Source organism: Squalius cephalus (assembly GCF_949319135.1).
Source record: "Squalius cephalus genome assembly, chromosome: 11".
Taxonomy (NCBI): domain Eukaryota; kingdom Metazoa; phylum Chordata; class Actinopteri; order Cypriniformes; family Leuciscidae; genus Squalius; species Squalius cephalus.
Window position 1 is genome coordinate 28,712,180 of NC_137132.1, and position 22,500 is coordinate 28,734,679.

Here is a 22,500-nt window from a genome sequence, read left to right on the forward strand (position 1 = left end):
CAGATATGTTTGGCTAACATTCATGAAATTCTAAAAATGTGGCTAATGTTATAAAGATTGTGAAATGTTTCACGTATTGTTAATGGAAATTATAAAAATGTTATTAATATTTGATAAACATTCTCAGTGTTATTTGAAATAGTTTTAAAGCCACATTGTTTGAAAGTGATTGCAGGCTCATATTGAAGTTCTCATACTACTACTAAAAATAATTGTAATTTTTTATAGTTCCAATTCTAATTGTTCATTGAGTATTTAAAATAATGTTGACATTTTACCCTATATAAAGCTCTTTTTTTTTTGACTACATATTCAACAGCACAATTTGCTAAGTTGCTAATACAAATGTTGAGTAAAAATGTATAAAAATGTAAGACAAGCAAGAACCTCATTTGAAGTTGCTGTACAGTAGTCAAACAAGACATTTTAACATACTAATAACCAAAACTGAACATTCAGAAAATGTTTTTGAATATCTATTTTTTTTTTTTTTTAGCAATGTAGCTGTGATAGTGTTTAAGTGTACAGTATGCACTGCCGTGTTTGTGTTGGCCTTGGGCTTATGATATGCATTTTTATTTTGTTGTGTAAAGTCTCCGGCCAGCTGAACCTGAGATCTGGTCAGTCTAAACAAGGCTTTAGGGGAGACAAGATGCTGTTTGCGTACTGAACCTTGACGGCTCCAAAATGCCTGCTGGTTTTCATCTGACAGCCTGTCTGTCAGTGTATGTGGACACAAAGAGAGAGAAAAAGAATGTGACAGAGAAAGAACCGAGAGAAATAAAATAAGCTGATCTCTGCATTTTGAGTAGTGTGTGTGTGCGTGTGTGTGTGTGTGTCTTTTCCAATTTGTGGGACTGAGTTGGTGAGTGTGCTGTAGGATATCATTAGAGGTGGAAAGGGGTGTGTGTGTGTGCGTGTGTGTGTGTGTGTGTGTGTGTGTGTGTGTGTGTGTGTGTGTGTGTGTGTGTGTGTGTGTGTGTGTGTGTGTGCTGAGTCATGTGTGGGCTGACCACAGCAACTCCATTCTTTGTGTGTATATTTTGTGTATGCATGTGTGTTTTTGTGTGGGCAAAAGTTGGACACTGTGTGTGTGTGCCTGGTAAGGTCAGTGTTGTACTTTTGTGGACTGGAACACATCCTAACTGTCCGCAAGGGCACACACAAAACAATCAGTGTCTAAAACAAGAGTTGACGTACCATACCAACACACACACACACACACACACACACACATATATATATAATACAAATTGAGAATGTACCTTAGACTGCTATTGTTTTGGTATTTTATTAATCTAATTATAACTTACCCTAAACAAAAACTTTTTAGAATTCAAAAAAATGTATTTATTGGATTTATGAATCATTTTTCTAATTTAGGTCCCCAAAGGCTTTCAGAATCAGCTAACTTCTTGGGACTATTTTGTTAGATAAGTATAGCTAAGTAAACCCACACACACAGACTTCCTCTCCAGCAGCACTTTATCATAACCAGTATATTGCTGAATCCACAACATTTTGTCCTTTCTCAAGAGCTTTTTTAAAACCATGTCATATAATGAATGAGTGTGTGTGTGTGTGTGTGTGTGTGTGTGTGTGTGTGTGTGTGTGTGTGTGTGTGTGTGTGAGACGGGTTGTATTTTTGATTTTTCGTTCTCTATAATTATTTTGTTCCTGACTTGCATTCTCCTGCTGTTTTTTTCCTTCTTCTGTGTAGTGTGTGTGTAAGTGAATTTTCCTGAATTGCATCCTCCTGGTTTTTCTGTAGTATATAATTGTGTGTTAGTGTCCATTTTGAGACCTGGGTAGTGATGTCATTCGGTTTGTGGTTGCACCAGCCCTTCTATGGTACACAACTTCCTTTGCTTGTGTTGGATCTTTTTGACTGATCCCTAGTGACATCTGAGCTTTAGATATGAAAGGTCAGGTTGTGTGCTGTCATGTCATTTGCTCTGCCTAATGCATTTTTTCTCTTTTTTCTCTGTCTCCAGGATGGGTTTGGTGATGGGATGGCAGTGAGCATGGCCCTTTGGGCAGGCATATGGGCCATTCTCCTACAATTGGCCCTCTTGCTGTTCTTCTCTCTGCCTCTTGGCCACTGCCAAGGTGAAAGGTCCCGCCTACAGTTTACTCTACCACTGTACCATGCGTCGGTCTACGAGAACTCAGCCGCCCGCACCTACGCCACCAGCAAGGTGCGCATGGGCGTCCCTCTCCAGTATCACTCCTGGGAGGTGAGGTACCGCATTACCTCTGGGGACGAGGAAGGATTCTTCAAGGCCGAGGAGTACACTCTGGGGGATTTCTGCTTCCTGCGGATACGAACCAAAGGGGGGAATGCTGCCATCTTGAACCGTGAAGTTCAGGACAACTACTTGTTGACAGTGAAAGCTTCCATTAAGGGTGATACACTAGAGGCCTGGACTAAAGTTAGTGTGCAGGTGTTGGATATGAATGACCTTCGACCACTTTTCTCCCCTACCACGTATTCGGTTACCATTGCAGAAAGCACACCCCTACGCACCAGCATAGCTCAGGTCACTGCCACGGATGCAGACATAGGATCGAATGGAGAGTTCTATTACTTTTTCAAGGAGCGAATGGAGCTGTTCACTGTGCACCCGACTAGCGGAGTTGTTTCTCTCAGTGGGAAGCTGGATGTTGACACTCAAAGCCGCTATGATCTTGAGATCCAGGCTGTGGACCGGGGAATGAAGCTCTATGGGAATAACGGTGTAAGCAGTACAGCCAAACTTTTTGTTCATGTAGAACGGATTAATGAGCATGTGCCCACACTGAGCGTTGTTACACTATCACCTGTATGGACTGAGAAGTCCCCTGTCGTAGCTGTGATCACCATAGAGGATCTTGACGAAGGGGCAAATGGAGAGATTGAGACAGTGAGCATTGTGGCTGGGGATCTTCTTGAGCTCTTCAGCATTGAAAGGACAGAGGTACCAAGTAAAGAAATGGTGGATGAGGAAGTTAGTCAGACAGGATCTAATGAGTTTGTCCTTCGTGCAACAGAGCAAATCAACTGGGACAGTTATCCATTTGGACTAAACCTCAGCTTGCAGGCTCGGGACCGTGGAACACCTCAAAAGTTCTCTGCAGTGCACATGGTGCACTTACGACTGTCACGACCAGCCCCGGCAGAGGTCATATTTCAGAAGGATGAATATGAGGTTCTTTTGAGTGAAGTTGCCCCTCCTGGAACTGTTGTGGAGGCTGTGAAACTCCAGCCAGAGCCAGATGATGCGGAGTACATCCTGACCCCATCTGCTGATTCAGGGTTCTTCAGTATCAACACCATGACAGGTGTCATCAGCACGGCACGTTGGCTCACCCAACTCACCCAGGAAGTATTTGAGCTAGAGGTCTTAGAAGTAGACAGTGACCTTAGGGTCAAGGTTAGAGTCATTCTTGAGGATGCCAATGATAATGCACCTTTATTTGCTCAACAGTCTTATGAGGTATTTGTCAATGAAAGTGTTGCCGTAGGCACTACTGTTGTTGTGGTGACTGCTTCTGATGGTGACCATGGGGAAAACGGGTACATTACATACAGCATGGCTAGCTTGACACCATTACCATTTAGTGTGCAGCAGTTCACCGGAGCAGTCACGACAACACAGGAGCTGGACTTCGAATCATCTCTAGAGAGTTTTAGTTTTGTGATTCGTGCTTCTGACTGGGGTTCCCCATATAGGCGTGAAAGTGAAGTCAACGTCACTGTGCACCTAGAGAATGTTAATGATAACAAACCACTATTTGAGAAAGTGGCCTGTGTTGGCGTAATCTCTCGAGACCTTCCGGTAGGTGAGGTCATCACCACAATGTCTGCCATAGACATTGATGAGCTAGAGCTAGTCAAATACAAGATTCTCTCAGGGAATGAGCGAGGGTACTTTGACTTAAACCCTGATTCTGGTGTCATGACCTTACACCACTCACTCAACACTGTGGCACCCAAAAACTCATTCAATCTAAAAATTACTGCCACAGATGGGGAACACTTCTCTGATCCTATGTTTGTAAACATATCAGTAGTGCAGGGGAAGACACCGCCCAAGAGCTTTAGTTGTACTGAAACAAGAGTAGCCCAACGACTAGCTGAGAAACTTCTGAAGAAATCCAAAGCTAGCAGTAAACCCAAAATAGAGGAAGGCTTTATTGACCTGTTCTCTGTAAACCGTCAATCACCTCAGTTCGACAAATCCTTCCCAACGGACATCACTGTGCGTGAGGATGTAGAAGTTGGCATGAGTGTGTTTCAGGTAAAAGCCTTTGATGGTGACACTGGGTTCAATGGACAACTCTTATACGCCATAGCTGATGGCAACACAGACAGTTGTTTTACCATTGGAATTCTGAATGGTATAATAAGCATCTTCCTTCCTCTTGACCGTGAAAAGATTGACCGCTACCTTCTAAACATCACACTGTACGATTTAGGCCAACCGCAAAAATCCACCTGGCGGCTTCTTACAGTTTACATAGCAGACGCAAATGACAATGCACCTCAATTTCTTCAAGATGGTGAGTACCAAGCCCGCATTCCCGAAAACACTCCTATTGGTACCGAAGTAATTCAAGTGGAAGCTACTGACAAAGATCAAGGTCTCAATGGGGAGATCCAGTATTCTCTACTCACCAGCACATCACAGTTTGGCATTAACAGCTCCAGTGGGATTGTGTATGTTGCAGGTCAGCTGGACCGAGAGTTAGTTCCCTTCTTCATATTAAAAGTGGAAGCACGAGATCGAGCAGAGCGAGCAGCCCAACAGTTTTCTGTAGCAACACTTAAAATATCACTCGAGGATGTTAATGATTGTCCACCTGCCTTTATCCCAAGTGTCGTCAGTGCCCGTGCACTAGAAGACCTTCCAGTGGGCACTGTCATTGCCTGGTTGGACACACAAGACCCTGACCTTGGACTTGGAGGGCAGGTGCGATACTCACTCGCTAATGACTATGATGGCCGTTTTGAGGTCGACAAGACTAGCGGTGCCGTTCGTCTTACCAAGGAGCTGGATTACGAAACTCAACAGTTCTTCAACCTAACAGTTCGAGCAAAGGACAAAGGCCGACCTGTTTCACTCCTGTCGGTTAGCTTTGTTGAACTGGAGGTTGTGGATGTCAACGAAAACCTGTATCCACCATATTTCTCAAATTTCGCCATGAATGGATCAGTAAAAGAAAGCGTTCGGATAGGGACTTCCGTGCTCCAGGTCTCTGCACGGGATGACGACACAGGAAGGGACGGCGAGGTGCAGTATTCCATTCGTGACGGCAGTGGTCTTGGAAGATTCACCATTGATGAAGAAACGGGTATGTGTTGATTACATTTTTTTAATGTTTAATTTCATTCAACGCTCAAAAGTGCTGCCAATTTTGTTAAATATATTGTGGATTTTTTGTACAGTTAGCTGAGGTTTTTTTTGGGGGGAGTCAAATTAATGTATTGATTTAACTAGCCAACTTTGCCTGGTGTAATCACTGGAAATTGAATAGAGCTAATATGGGAAGGAAAAACTGAGATATATGCCACTCATGGTGACTTCATGGGACACAAATGGAGAGTGAACAGGCTTCAGTGGTTTATCTGTCACCTCAGGCCAGTTAAACACTGCATTGGCCTACATTTTATTTAGGTCGAGTTTTGACAGTTGAGATGGAGGGGGAAAGATTGAAAGTATGATGGAAATTTTGATTGTGTTAGGGTTAATGTTTCTTACACTGCATTCAGTTCATGTGCACTGTTTTGATAGTGTCATTTGTTTTTGTCCAGTTTTTATGTTAGACAAAGTGGGTACATATACGTGTGTGTATCGGCGAATAATGATTTCCGCATAAAGAAGTATGTGTGTACGTGTCGAAACGTGTGTGTGTGAGTGTGAGGTTGATTTATGTGTTGTGCCTCCATCGAGTGGACTGAATTACCACACAAAGCTCTTTTATTTACATTTATTGCAGTTGTCATGTCATTCTGTCTGACCCAAACACTTAGCTATAACCTTCAATTTTTTTCCTTCTCCCCTTTTCTCTCACTCTGTCATTCTCTCTTTCCCCTAGACAGTGCGTTTTCCGTCAGCTAAACCGATAGCATCTGGGGTTTTATTAGTGTTGCTTCTTAAGGCAAGCATCACTATTATTTATACTTAGGGCTAGGGATTTTAACAAATTCCTAACAATAAGTATTTAATGATAAAATTGGCACAAAAAAAAAAATTCATAGTCGACTTTACATAGTCGGAAGCACCTATGCTTTATCAATGGACTACAAAATAAGAGATGAGGTTGATCTTTTGACTCAAACCATTATAAAACTTCCTATAAACTACCTGGCAACCGCATAGCAACATATTAAAAAACAATCAAAACACTTTGGCAATCACATACCAACATTCTGGCATTCAACCACAACACGCTAGTTTTGCACGGGCAATCACCTATCACATTTTTTTTTAGTCTAGGAGACCAATAAATCCACAAGGCAAGATGATAATGCATAATAGTGTATGTGATATCCGTTAGCCTGTATGGTGGCAGAGGTACAATAAACTATGAAAATGAAGTGTTGGGGATAAAAGTAGCATCCCTGTTGGAAAATCCAGCTTTAAGCTGGTAGCTGTGTTTTGAAAGCTTGTTTCTAATAGATCCAAGCTGATCAGTAGCTAGTGCAAGGAAGCTGATCAGCCAACATGTTCCAAAAGCCAGCTTAACCACATTAAACTGTTATGTTCCTGGTCCAAGATTGTTTACCATTTTGCACCAGCTAATAAATAGCAAGCAACCATGCCTAAGCTGGATTTTTCCAGCAGTGGTTTGATAAGAGTGTGTATGTTTATAACTTTATAGTTAAAAAAAAAAAAGTGTATGTGCAGATGAGGTCGATGAGACTTCAGACAGACGGGGGGGGGGGGATAAAAGAGTTTGGTGTTCAGAGGCCAGAATGGTGTGTGTGTGTTTGTGTGTCTATTCACCCGCAAGCTGCCTGAAAATGATCTAGAGGTTTCAAAACGACCCTCAGATCTCCCATGGTCTTTTCACCTCTCCTTGGAACGAGGGAATAAGAAAATGGAGGCAAAGCCATGAATACCTGTCCATTTCTTTTAAGACTGAAACGAGAGGGTTCACCATGGCCTTTAAAGGGCATGATTCACACACAATGGTGCAGAACAGTCACCTTCTACTTTTTAAACCCTGCTACAACTCACTGTCAGCAACCGAGCAAAGTATCTCCAGCTCTCTACTTTAGTACTGTGGTAAGAGTGGTTCAAAAACATGGTTTTTGTGAGATTTGTGTCCTGGCAGCAGGTGGATCAGTGTCTGTCATGAGTCGACTTTGAGTCTTTGAGGATATCAGACCTGCCTTTTATTTTATTTTTTGTGAAGGCTGCAGTGTAGATATTTCAGGTGTCATTTTAAGTTGTGATTTTGAGGTGTAAGGCTCGTGTTTTGGCAAAAAAAAAAGAAAAACCTCAGCAATTTTTTTTGCACTGAACATTCCAACAGTGGCTAACAAATGTGTATTGATATTTTTCTAAAGGTTTTGAATATTTAATTCCTTTTATACATGTTTTCTTTATTAGTTGGTGCAGTCATATTTCATGCGCTTTAATTAATGCAGCAGGTCATCTAAATAAGCACTCTTGAGACCAGCATTTTTCAGTGCAGAAAAGCTTCTATGAGGCATGAGATTAAAATAAATGCACAATTTAAAACCTTTTCGAAACACTGTTTGATGCACAGTTTTTATTTTTCCAATTCTGTTTGGTACTGCAGGTATTACACGCCGTATAAGGCGATACTTGACGGTTCAGCATCAAACATTTACATTTACAGGAACCTTGATAGCCTGTTTCTATGGTTGCAACCATAAATGATCAAAACATACCTCTTTTTTTTTCTCTTCACCTTTTCTTCTTCAACCGCTTCTCCCTCTCATATACGCACAGAAAAATACAAGTTTTATCCAATTGCATGCCCGCACACGAACTGGCCGAGTGTAGACACTCAAAGGGGTCAAAGGTTAGGGAACCATTGTCAAAGGTCATGCACTCTGTGTCACTGACCTGTCACTATTTCAATGAAGAGTCTATCCGACTGTTTGCATACAGCTGTGTGTCTGTGTAGATTTGATGGAAAGAATGAGGACAGGACAGAGACTCAGCGAGAAGTGCAAGAGCACAAAAAGGCAGTTTGCATGTTGTACTCCGCATGACACGACATGAATGTTTGTAAATGTGTGCGCACACACACACACACACACTCAAGCACACACATTTTGCAGTAGCACTAGCAAGTGGGGGAATTTATTGCCCTTGTTAGCTCTGTGCTGGCATCAGCCATAAATCACCCGGGGATGGAGAGCAACTCTACAGACGCAATTACAGCTTAAAGAGCACGCGCGCACACACACACACAAATTGAAAGGAAACACTTCACACGTGTCTTTGTACATGCAATCATGACTTGGAAAGCAATTTTCCCCTGAACACATACATAAGGAGACTCAGTCTGGAACCATAAGGCATGTTCAAGACAAACACGCACGCTATAGCCGAAGGATTTTCTGTGCACTTATAGCCAAGTCTCTCATTTGAGCTTGGAAGCTTCTATTGTTTGCACAGCACAAACATCGATTCAAGGCTGCATCAAACATGTCAAACACAAAGTGTGAAAGAAGCCCATGCTCATTACAGCCGCCGCTGAGCAGACGTTTTTCATCTACTGGGACTTACAGTGCACTAATTGCACTGACGGTCCCTGCAGAGCATCCTGGGGTTAAGTGCTCCGCGCGGCGCTGAAAGAGCCCCGGCTTACGCTTAGACACTCGGATCCTTTACTATTAGACTGCTGGTGTTGTACTTCAGTTCAGGTGTGTAATTAAGGGAATAGTCTTCATTATTTACAACTCGTAATCCCGTTAAATCAAAACTTGACTCCGTTTGCTCTCTTAAGGCAGGTTCCTGTGCATGATTCGTCAGTGAAAAATGTGCTGAAATGACTTTTCTTTGCAGATGACATCACCAAGTTCCTCTTGTTGATTCAGCCCCTCCGCTCCTTTAGTATTTAACAGCTATTTTTCATGATTCAAACCGGTTTTGATGGATCTAACCAACCCTAATCATTTTTTTTATATATATATATCCATTCAGATGTCATAAGTGTCACATATTAGAAGTCAAATTGATTGCAAACTTTTTTATTTTAAAGGTATTGGAAGCGATGTTAACCACTTTCACCAGACTTAGTGGCAGCCTACAGACTTTGGCTGGACGTCTGATGGATAAGGCACACAAAATGGGAAATACTTTGGGTTTCAAAGTTGTCATCTGATTGGTTAAAGGGATAGTTCACCCAAAAATGAAAATTAGCCCATGATTTACTCACCCTGAAGCCATCCTAGGTGTATATGTCACTCTTCTTTTCAGACGAAAACAATCGGAATTATATTAAAAAATGTCCTGGCTCTTCCAAGCTTTATAATGGGAGTGAATAGGCACTGTTTTTTGAAGTCCATTCAAGTGCTTCATATCCATCATAAAAGTGTCCCAAACGGCTCCGAGGGGTTAATAAAGGCCTTCTGAAGCGAATCGATGCGTTGGTGTAAGAAAAATATCCATATTTAAAACTTTATCGACTAAAATAGCTTCCGGCAGACGGCCGTACGCATTGATTTACGGCAAAAGTGTATACACCTAGGTCCTAGTCATATACACCTAGGATGGCTTTAGGGTGAGTAAATCATGGGCTAATTTTCATTTTTGGGTGACCTAACCCTTTAAATTCTACAGGATTTCTGGGAAACGAATTCTTTAACTCTTAAATGCATGAATGTTTCTCCAAAAATGATTACTTATTCGTCTCTTTAACGACCTGAATCTATATCTAACACGGGTGGATCTCTACCTGTGTTCATTTCCTGTGAATCGATCCGCTCTGAGATGCTGAAAAACGCTGTATCATGAGCTGTTCGCATGTAAATGAACACTGGGCCGAGGTTCACACTGAAACACACAACGCATATATTTTGCCTGCCAACCAACAAAATAAAAATGTGACGATTTAACATTTTAAAATATTACATTAAGACATAAACATAGACATAAAGGTTATTATTTTAATTTTACAGCGTATTATAAAATACAATTATTTATATTATTTAATTGAATACACAATTACAATAGAATTATTGCAATTTTTTTACTCTGTACACCTCATTATTACTGAAGGAGGTTTGAGTTGTGTTTTGTAAAGCATATACCAAATTGTGAACACCCACATTTTTCCTAAAAGGATGATTCAAACTCAAGTAAAAGTATTTTTTTCAGCTTATTTTATATTATTAATACTTATTTTATATGCAGATGCACTCTCAAAATCACCACAATCATTGAAAATCCCTGTATTTTTCCCATATCGCCATTGTCATGATACTCTGGCTTTTCTCTGAACTCTATACCTTTAAATGTGCTACCAGTTCAGCAGACATGGCCGCTCAGTTAGACACACCACTTTTCCATAATTGCATGATGTAAAAGTCATCTCAGGTTTGTCAAAATTGTCCTCAGTAACAGTAGCAAAATATAGTTTTCACACAACAAACTTTCCAGCTTTCCATATATGGGCTGCCATGTGAGAACTAGCTCATTATAGTCTTCCTATTGGCTATAAAGAATCTGAGCATACTGTAGCTCACAATGACATATTTAATTGTTTTTGTCACTTTACAGAGCCTAGGGCTGTCACAGAGACAAGTGTGATATTTCAAGACACCTAATTCAGTGATATCTGTCAGGCTTTTTTTTTTCCCTCAGTGCCATTTCATTAAAAAAAACCTTAAACAGCAACTTCAGACTATAAAACGCTGTAATTTCAAATCACATCCTAATTTTGTACAAAATGCACTTACAATTTACAGTAATGCACTTATTGGTCAAGCAGTGCTAATGAATCTTAAATTAATCTTTTTCGATTAAAAAAATGCAATCTCCTTTTTAAAGAGTACCTATTAGGCTTTTTTTAAAAAAAATTACTTCCTGTAGTGTGTAATGTTGCTGCACAAAGCGAGTTATTCTCTATATCAGCAAACACTGTTTCTGAACTTGCTGAAATACCTTGATTAGTCTCGAGTTTTCTCACGTCACAATATAAAATAATGTTTAATATATAATATAAAACACATATTTAAATAATGACAAATGCAAAAAAAAAAAAAGGTCGAGGCCTGGCTTAGTTGAGTTAGTAGCGTGTTAGTAAACTCACGGTTATGGTAAGGGGCGTGACCAAGGGCATAACTTTGGGTCTACCATTGGGGGGGGGTTAAACTCGCGTCATATTTATTAATTTATTTATTTATTGAATCATTTTCTTGTGTAAAAGGTAACATGCTAATTTGCCGTTCCTGTATTAGAAATACATTGTGATAATTTTACTGATTTAGGCTACTTAACGTGAAGTCAGAAACTGAGAAAATACAAGTGTGGACTAACGTTAGTTGTGCTTTGATTCATTTTGTCACTTTGCAAACTCCATGCAAAAAAAAAAAAAAAAAAAAAAAAAATCTCAAATTGAGCCGGAGGTGGTAAATTCCTAATAATGTACGTATTTTTTTAGGTATTTTAATAAGATACCTAAAATACGTTGCGCATACAGCTCAACTAACGCGATCGTTATAAAGGTGTTTGAACAACAAAACACATCCACTTGCACATATTTGACAATCGGAATATCAGATATATCCTGCTATAGCTAGATATAACCAGGATATACACTTATATCCTGCTATAACAAATTTGTGAAATTTTGAATAAAAAAATTAATAAAAGCAGATCATCAGTCATTCAGCGCTATTGTGGCTGCGGTGTGGCAAGCAATGAATGACACGTCTCCATGGGAACCATAAAGTGATACTACGATCAATAACGGTCGCCTTGAAAAACTTTTAAACTTACGCGTGAAAAGGTTAAGTAAGGCTTACATTTAAATGTGTCTTTGTTTTGTTTTGAGTGTATGGCCAATAAATAAAGGAATTAAAAAGATGGGCACAAAACCTGTTTGTCGCGCCCCACTTGTCATGTCTCTATTCCCCACCAGTGGGCCGCGCCCGCGCCCCACACTTTAAGAAACGCTGAGCTAACTTAACAGCTAACTTAGCAATAGGGGTACCTCCGTTTGGTCAGGATTTTTCCTCTTTTTGGCTGGTGTCGACCAACAATGAAAAATCGTTGTCTGGCTGCCTTTCAGTGTCCTTTTCATCTTTCCATCCGTTAGCATGCACCGTCAGCTTTCTCCAACCATTCATCCCAGCGACTGCGCAAAATAGTGTGCGGTGGGCGGGGGGTACATTACAGATTATTTAAAATATGATACTACAGTATATTTCTTGCTGGCAAATTAAATTAATAAAGAAAACGAACAAAAGTATTCATTCTGAATATTTCATATTTATTTTAATCTGAATGATGTGATGATATTGGGGGGGGGGGGTTATATTAGCTGGATCTGATTTTTGAGGGGGTCATGACCCCCGTAACCCCCGTGCAAATTACACGCATGGGCGTGACATATCCCAAACATGCTCGAAAGGTTGACCAATCACAACACACTGGTCCAGCCGACCAGTCAGAGCACCTTGTGCTTTTCTGAAGGAGGAGCTTCATAGAGACAGGAACTAAACAGAGCATTACTGACAGACTGGGAAGAGAGACAGGGGCGTAGCACAAGATCCCAGGCCCTATGCATAAGCAGTCCTGATGGGCCCCCATGTTCCTCAAAAAAAGAAATAATAATAATAATAATATGGCCTCTGCACACATGAATCTGTAGACCTAGATATTTATAGCGTAATAACTATTAACTGTAATGCTTAGAGTAGCCTGATAATTTGTCATGTGTGCACACACATTTCAAACCTCCTTTCAACATTCTCTAGCCTACTTTACTGTGGTTACTAAGTTTAAGCTAAATGATATTACAATATTTTTTTTTTATATAACACCCAACGTAGGCTATATAATTGCTAATTATTGCTAATTTTAGATATTATAGCCTATTAATTTAAAATTAAACAGGTTTCAATTTAGGCTATTATAATGGTGTGTTGTATGCAAACAGCATTGTTAGTGTACAGTTTATTTATTTAGCCTTTACCTCAGATTACATGTATAACCAAATTATCATCTGAAAGTGTATGTTCTGCTCTTTCAATGGGTTGTCTCAGTTCATTTTTAGCACTAATGATCGCGGAGATATTCAAGCAGTTTAGCACTATAGATTTCGTGTTCTAGATTGTGCCGTGTCACCTTTCTTTGAAAATAAGTCAGTTACCAATTGTTTCCCCTCATTTTGTTTTCTTTCCTTCTAATGTCGTTCCTTTCATTTTGGGGGGCCTGATTTGGCTTGCTTTGAGAAAGACATTTCTACAGCAGAAGTTTACGCTCCTCCAGATGCTCAACTAACTATCATAAACAAAATGCGTGCAGATGGACTAAACCATTTGGCGCATTAGCAAGGGGTGGGACCAGTCAGTCAATCAACCAAGTTATTCAGCCAATACACTAACTTTACATTTCATCTGACATTCATTATGAAATTTAATTAGGAAATGAAAATATCCAGGTAACATAAAATTCAAATTCCAGACTTTTCAAGGGCCCTCTCTCCCCTTGGGGCCCTGGTAATCAGAACTGGTTTTACCCCAAGTCCGACACCCCTGAAGAGAGGTGCTGCAACAATGTAAAATATGTGAAAAATAATGTGTTTTTTGAACATTCAAACATGAAATCTATTCTAGTAGAGCCCAAAAACTAAATTACAGCTTGGTAAAAGGGCATAATAGGTCCTCTTTAAGTGTAGATGAAGTGATTGTGTAGCTCAAAATATTCTGAGCTTTCTACCAAGACAGCAATTTTTTCAGCAATTCTACCAAGACAGCAATACAGAAGCATTCAATGTTCAAATTGAACGTTCAAGCCCACTTATGATGCTCTAGTTCAACAGTTCACATGGTTTTGAAACACAGCCTCCGTATTTATGCCAGTCAAACTCTCCGGTCAAGTTCATGTCATGTCACATCCAATCAAACGCTGAAATTACTCTGTCAGCCGCGTAAAATGTTACACAGGGCATCTTCATACACCTGTCCCAGCTGATTTCCCCTTGTCTGTCTCTCACAAAGGTTCAGTTAGGGTCATGTAACCTGATGTGATTGGATGAAACTCTGCCTCGTTCTCCCTATAACCCCTCAAGGCTTTGAGCCCTAAATATAGGCGCACAATAACAGAGGAAACTGGATGAGCACACCGAAATGACAGACTCATTGAAGGCTTTCTCTGTGTTTCGTCCTTCCGTGTCTCTCTTTCTTTTCATTCTGTCTGTCTTTTCTTTTTCTGTCTCTGTTGCAAAGTGTGCGTAGGAGTTTCTGAGATTTCTCAGCTGAGGAAGCACCGAACATAACAGATAAGTCCTGCTTATGCAATGCGTGCATCTGCGCGCTCTAAAAACATAGTGCATGAGTGCATCTGATAGTGTAAGTATATGGTTTTCCATATCCAAAAACATCTTTAAAAGTTGTTCCGACAGCCATCAGGAAACGTTGTTGGAATGTTTGCCAAAAATCCCAAATGAAAAGGCTCTTTACATAGATGCTTTCAACTCTGAGATGGTGCTTTGGTAGCATGGCTCATATTTCGCTTTTGTCCGTACAATGTAAAACGTAGTGATTATGTATGTGTGAGTGTGCATGAATGCACCGGTAATCCCCTGAGAATATGTCTTCCAGTCTGATGCCACTTAACAGAAATAGTGGGTCACTACAGCTACAAACCGTCATTAATTCAACCAGAAAACAACTTGAGCATCATCCAGTAAGGCCTAATTCCAGCCTATTTCTCAGGACTATCCAGATGTAAAATATTCAAATTCTGTGTTTCTCGGTCCTAAATAAACCACAATGGCCGTGTCGACGCTAGATGAAATCATCAAAGTTGATTTTTAGAGTAGATGAAACCCCCTCCCGACTTCACCAGCTGGCCGAGTTTCTTTCCTTTTGTTCTCTATGGTAAGTGATTTTCTTCATATTACAGAGAATCCGAGACCTTTATGGAGTTCAGAAATAGCTGCCAGTCTTTCATTGCACAGAAGATAGCGCTTCTCATTTGCTCAGCAATGATGTGTTGCTGCAGTCAGAGGTTTTCTTTTAACATTTTTTCTTTTCTTTTTCACATCTTGGCCTTTTTCTAAATCATTTAAAGCGGCCATATCATGAAACACTGGATTTTTTCTTGCTCCTTGCAGTTAATTGTAGTGATATTTTAATGCCTAAAGCTGAAGCAAAGCTCCTCCTTCCACCAGAACTGTAAAAACGAGTCGTTCGGATGTTGTGTTCCTGATGTCTCAACCATGCAACACATTAATGAAATTAATACTTTTATTCAGCTAGGATGCATTAAATTGAGAAAAAGTCACTTTTATAATGTTACAAAAGATTTCTATTAAACAATGCTGTTCTTTTGAACTTTTTATTCACCAAAAATGTAATATTGATAATAATCCGAAATGTTTCTTGAGCATCAAATCAGCATATCAGAATGATTTCTGAAGGGTCATGTGACACTGAAGACTGGAGTAATGATGCTGAAAATTCAGCTTTGATCACAGGAATAAATTACATTTTAAAATACAGTCAAATAGAAAACAGTTCTTTTAATTTTTTATAATATTGTACAATTTTACAGTATTTTTGGTCAAATAAATGCAGCTTTGGTGAGTTTAAAAACTGATCCCAAGCTTTTGTAAGTAAGTCTCAAAGGTACCATAAAAAGACCAATATTTAAGTCAAATTGATGGTTGTATTTGGTGGGACTAACATAAATAAACGATGAATAATAGACTAAAGTGTGTATTGGACCCTTTAAGCATCTCTAATTTTGAGGTTGTAAGTTTGAAGTGACTGAGATTTGAGCGATCTGTAGGAAGTGTTATGTAATTGTGATGTTGTGTAATTGCGTTCTGTGGTTTAGAGTTTCACTGGCGCCTGTGGTTGTGTTTGGTGTGTTCGACGGCACTGACGCTGTGCGGTTTTCTCCAGAGCTGTGCGGCTTTTTTAGTGTGTTGAGAGGTGGTGTTTAGGAGATAGTAAAGTCTGCTCCCTGTCATCACTTTCTTAACACCCTCCTTTAAAACCACAGGGATATTTTGATACGACTGAATCTGTGAATTTGCTTTTCTGTCGCACACACGCACACACACACACACACACACACACACACCCCCCCCCCCCCCCCCCCCACACACACACACACACACACACAAGCTGCTCTACCCAGACAGTGAATGTGCCTCCTACGCTTGTGTCTCACTCACAGGCTTACACAAGTGTCTAACGCACAATGACAGATAACACCTTCTACACACTCACACACACACCATATACATCCTGCTAAAGTGTTAATTGGCTTCATTTAAATTTGCTTTAAATAAACGCTGGTGATTTAGTAGGCCTAGATCAGTATTGCATGGATTCATGTATGCGTGTTTGCTGTTGTGTCTTTGATGGAGAGACACTTTTGGAGGCTTTTGGGATCTGTTATACAGTACCTACTTCATTCAGGTTGCTAGGTTACAACCTGGAAAAATGTTCCTGAATGAAGTATGATGTCCCACTAAATGCACACAAAATGTCACAACACCCTTTATCTAATCACTATTTGTAATTATACTGCTGAGATTACAGTTACAATGGATTTACAATTTGCTTAACGGGACAATGAAATGGATGATTTTAATACATGCATATAAAAACCTGCAGAAAATTCTGCAAAACATCAGTACCACAAAGTAAAGAAAGTCACAGAATGACATAAGGGTGAGAAAAAAGATTTTTCATTTTTGGGTGATCTGTATTTCAAGACTAATAAATGACTAATCACAAAAGTGTAGGGAAGCAGACCCTTTACACACACTCACACACACACACATTTGTAATGCCAAAGAACTCGTGTGCCACGTCTTGAAAGCACCAGGATCAATTATTAAACCAAAGATTAGTCAAAGATCAAAGATTGGAAGATAGATTACATAAACACAGAGAAACCCCTCATTTCCTCTCATCCTAATTCACATCGCTTTTGATTCTCCCCTCCTTCACTGAAACCAAGTTGAAGCTGATTTGTATTCCGCTCTTAATGAATCTATATGTGACCTGCATATTTAATGAGCGAGCAGCGTAGCAGACTATCTCACTTACACACCCCGAGTTACTGTAAGAGGATGCTGGGAAAGGCAGGATGGAGATAATTGGGGTCTTATTAATAATTGATCACAGAGATAATGCCAATGAACAGCATTGCTAACACACATATTTGCACACATATGTGGACGCCTCATACCATCCGTTTGCCACTCTTTCATTGATAGAAATATCAATGAATAAAAAAGAATGATCTTCAACCAGTATCGGAATCGGCCCATTTGCTTGTAAAAAATCAGCAATCGAAATCAGCCATTAAAAATCATGATAGGTGCATCCTTAATTGACTCATATCGTTGTTATCTAGGTCAGACAGCAGGAACACGACATCCGACAAAAAGAGAAATAATCTCCCCATTTCCACTCGTTTATTTGCTCTTGCTTTCTCTCACTCTCTCTCTCTCCTTCCTATTTGCTCGCTCAGCTCTGGCAGAAATATCAGCTTCCAACCAGGACCGTGTGTCTGTGTGTGTGTGTGTGTAGGGTTTGAGTGTTGATTCGTCTATAGTAATTGCATTTATGTAATGTAAAAATGTATATTATATTATATACAACAGATGTCTTTAGAAGAATATAATATCCAAATACAAATGTATAGTCAAGTCACCTATTTATACAGCGTTTTTTACAATACATATTGTTTCAAAGCAGCTTTACAGTGATAACAGGATAATAATGCAACAAAGTTTGTTTCTAGAAGAAAATAGTGTTATAGTCCAGCTTAAGTAAGTTCAGTGATGGTTCATTTCTGTTGTAAAAAAGTCATTCATTTAGTTCATTTATCTATACAACCGCTCTGGAGAAAACAGTGATGTCCTCGTCCAGCTCAGTTCAGTTCTCATATGATGGTGTCAGTGCAGGCAGATCAATAATATTGTTGAATATTAAGTGTCCCCAATTTAGCAAGCCAAAAGTCAAGGAACCATCAGGTGACAGAATGAAGATTATACTGTGCTTTGAGTTTTGGGTTGTCTATAGGAATTATAATTAGCTTTAAATAAAACAATAAATGTCTATGGAATGACCCGTTTTCGAAGAATGTGCGGTTGTGTCGATGTGTTTCAGACTGTTCAGTGTGTGCGTAATCTGGTTGAATGAAGTTGTGTGCGTAATCTGGTTGAATGAGCCGCACTGGTTTGTGGTAAATGGTGTGAGATGAGTCTGGTTTGTCAGGGCTGGACTTCCAATCTGTGTCTCTGATTGGCTAAAGTGAGTTTCTATTACCTCAGAGAATAGAATATTCTCTCTCTCTCTCTCTCTCTCTCGCTCTCTCTCTCTCTCTCTCTCTCTCTCTCTCTCGCGCTCTCTCTCTCTCTCTCTCTCCTCCTGGTATCTCTTTTTTTTCCTCGTCGTTTTCTTCCATTTTGAGATTCTTCAGGCAGTTCTGCTGGTGTTCCGAATATATTACATGCGCTCTCTCTCTAGCACAATGAACTAAAGGATTTTATGAATCCTACAGGCTAACAGACTGAATTATTGATGTCACACACACACACACAGTTACACACAAAAGCTCAGACTGTTTTTCAGTACAGCGAAACCTGATCTGATTCCTTTACCTGGTTCTAGAAGTCTGATTCTATAGTTCTCTTGCAGAAATTTACCATAGTTTCTGCCAAAACACATAGGCTAATAAAAGTACATAGACATTGTGTGTGTGTGTGTGTGTGTGTGTGTGTGTGTGTGTGTGTGTGTGTGTGTGTGTGTGTGTGTGTGTGTGTGTGTGTGTGTGTGTGTGTGTGTGTGTGATATATATATATATATATATATATATATATATATATATATATATATATATATATATATATATATATATATATATAATAAAAGCAAAGTCCTGCTTTTTGTGGCAAATCTGTGCTTTTCTTTTCTTTTTTTTTGTTTTGCTCTGTTTTTTGTTGTTTTTTTATCCATGGACATAATTACATTTTTGTACCCCGAGACTGAAGGCCTCAGTTTATGCGGTTACATGGAGCGTTTGAAAATGTCGGGCCTGTTATTGAGGTTAGAGGCTCAGGTTTTATTTTGTCTTTAGCCCGAGGGTTGTGTTTTCTTCTGCTGCGTTTCAGCTGCATGACTTATGGAAGCGACCTCCTTATTGATCTAAATTTACCACAACCTGTGAGCTGCTGTATCACATACACACACAGAAACAGTTATTTTTAAAGGTGCATCAGAACTACTCTAAAAGATGACCGGTTTCAAACAGGTTTGCAGAACACTCGCCATTGGCCAGCCAGACGGGTAGCCCCGCCCTAATCTAATGCCATTGGTTGAGCCATTGTTGCTGTTTTGGGACACTCAAACAGCAATTTTTTGATACTGCACACCCTTTTCAAGGAAATAACCTGATAAATTGCTTGCTCAGTATATTAATCTGGGATGTGAGACAGTATTTTAGCATTAAAACAATTTGATAACCTCCGCTTTAATGTTTCTACTCAGTAATTGCTTTTTTGAAAGTAATTATTGCTATCAAAGTTAATGAGTTTTTTTTTCAGTGTAGCACACATTAACTGAGAAACTAAATAAATAATTCTGTCACTGTTTCGCTGGAATTAAAATGTTCAGATTGTGATGTTTTCATGCACTTTATTTTGCAGGTGTCATCTACACTACAGATCTGTTGGACCGAGAGACGCAGGACTCCTATTGGCTGACGGTGTATGCCACTGATTTGGGGGTGGTACCGCAGTCAGCGGCACTACAAGTGTACATACAAGTAAGTTAGTGTGCATCGTATTTGAGATGTCGTGTGGTCTTGTGTGAAATATGTATAATATATATATATAATTCTGTCATTTTGTGTGTCTGCGTGTCTTAACAGGTTGAGGATGTTAATGATAACGCTCCCCTAACGTCTGAACCGATGTATCACGCCACCATTCCGGAAAATTCCCCGAAGGACCAGTCAGTCATTCAGATCCAGGCACAGGACCCTGACGCCACGGAAACCGAGCCTCGCCTGTCATTCCGTATCTCCAGCGGCAACCCGCAGAACTTCTTCAGCATCAACCCGCGCACCGGTCAGTGTCCTGTCAATCAAACCGCATTTGCATGATAGGTGGAATAAATGAATGTCAGTTCTGATAAATTGAGTTTATATGTGTGTACCATGGTACAGTGATGGTATCAGGTGGCAAAACCTTTTCATATTAAACCCTAATGCTCAAAATAATTAATTGGTTTGAGTAGAGCCAACTCAAATTATACAAATTAGTTCCATCAAACCAACTTTTATGAGTATTTAGAACTTTATTTTTCTTTTGAGTTCACAAAACTGGCACATTTAAGTAAGTTGTTTCATTGTTTTGAGTTCTATGAACTTGTTTCTTTTAATTTAGACAAACTTAAATTTAGCTGAAACTGGGATGGGATTTCTATTTCCCAGCATGCTTTGCCATGACACTCAAAAGGGAGAGTAAATGCTCAAATTATTTTGTGCCAGATTACTGTTAAGTGGGAGATTTAATAGTGTTTAATGTTTTGTTATGCTAGTTTAGAAGAGTTTCTGTTATGTTGGATTTTATGGGGTTACCATCATGTGGAGCATGAGCTTGGTTTGAGAACAGTGTATGTTAAATGTTTTAAATTGCTGTACTCAATCTGCAAGTGCTATGCTATGCTGATGCTTTCAAAACTTTGTGTAACTAATTAGCAAGGTAACATTTATTGAATTAGCTGGTTAAATCTAGCTAAGTTTCCACTATTAAACATATTTTAGTTGAGATTACATGATAATTTTAAGTTGTGTATGAATTAGCTTACTCAAATATTTCAATTTAAGAGCAATTAAAATGTATGATTACAAAATAAAAATCTGCAAGTTCTGCTTTACTTAAACGTTACATTTCTGAACTTAAAAAAATGTATGATTTGATTTGATTTGATTATGATTTTACCATGGAACTATGTCTAAAAAAATCATTATATATTTTGGTCCTGAACGTACTGTATGTGGTGTAGATAAAGCGAAGTCAAATGCATTAAGTAATTCTGCTTGTTTAGTATTTAAATTCACTTATTTAAATATGTATGTGCATCTGGGTGCATGAGTTCTTAAGGTCTGTCGCTGTTCTCTGCATTATGACATCACCGTCTGGGCGTACTGTAAACCCTGGCTCCTGATTGGCTGGTGCTGTGGTTTTGCTCTTGATTGACAGATTAATTTCATAGTCACAGACCCTTCCCTCCAGCCACGCGCCCCATAGTGCATGTCAGCTGGAAGTGCCGATCCTAATTAAAAACTTTGTAAAGGTCACAAAAGGTCAAGCTGTCAGAAAGACGGAAGGCACCAGCAAAAGGAAAGCAGCCTGAGAAAAAGATCAGAACGTGTTGTGAGGTTTGAAGCAATAAGTCTGTTTTCATAAACTGTATTTTCTGAAAAACTCAAAACATCAATTTTCTGCAGACTTTTGTCTGTGTGTTTGGGTTTGTGTGGCAGAAGTTCGATCTTTGTGAGCTGGTTACAGATCAATGAAAGCACCGGTCACCATCTACAGTATGGATCCTTCTGGAAAAAGAGTCCAGTTAAATGTTACATTACTGAACACAATACCTAATCTATCTACCGATCTATCTGTCTGTCTGTTTGCCTGTCTAACTCTATCTGTCTGTCTGTCTGTCTATCTACAGTGAGGAAAATAAGTATTTGAACACCCTGCTATTTTGAAAGTTCTCCCACTTGGAAATCATGGAGGGGTCTGAAATTGTCATCGTAGGTGCATGTCCACTGTGAGAGACATAATCTAAAAAAAAAAATTCAGAAATCACAATATATGATTTTTTAACTATTTATTTGTATGATACAGCTGCAAATAAGTATTTGAACACCTGTCTATCAGCTAGAATTCTGACCCTCAAAGACCTGTTAGTCTGCCTTTAAAATGTCCACCTCCACTCCATTTATTATCCTAAATTAGATGCACCTGTTTGAGGTCGTTAACTGCATAAAGACACCTGTCCACCCCATACAATCAGTAAGAATCCAACTACTAACATGGCCAAGACCAAAGAGCTGTCCAAAGACACAAGAGACTAAATTGTACACCTCCACAAGGCTGGAAAGGGCTACGGGGAAATTGTCAAGCAGCTTGGTGAAAAAAGGTCCACTGTTGGAGCAATCATTAGAAAATGGAAGAAGCTAAACATGACTGTCAATCTCCCTCGGACTGGGGCTCCATGCAAGATCTCACCTCGTGGGGTCTCAATGATCCTAAGAAAGGTGAGAAATAAGT

The 22,500-nt window shown here is 39.5% G+C and overlaps 1 protein-coding gene across 3 annotated transcripts in view; it reads left to right on the top strand.

The window, feature by feature from the left end:
• Positions 1-22,500, top strand: part of fat3a (FAT atypical cadherin 3a) — a 167,837-nt gene that overhangs the window by 67,165 nt on the left and 78,172 nt on the right. For all 3 annotated transcript variants that reach the window (XM_079885843.1, XM_079885844.1, XM_079885845.1), the window contains exons 2-4: positions 1,995-5,334; positions 19,867-19,985; positions 20,091-20,289. In XM_079885843.1, coding sequence (XP_079741969.1) covers positions 2,013-5,334; positions 19,867-19,985; positions 20,091-20,289 — 3,640 coding nt within the window. In that variant the 5' untranslated portion in view covers positions 1,995-2,012. The remainder of the gene's footprint in view (positions 1-1,994; positions 5,335-19,866; positions 19,986-20,090; positions 20,290-22,500) is intronic.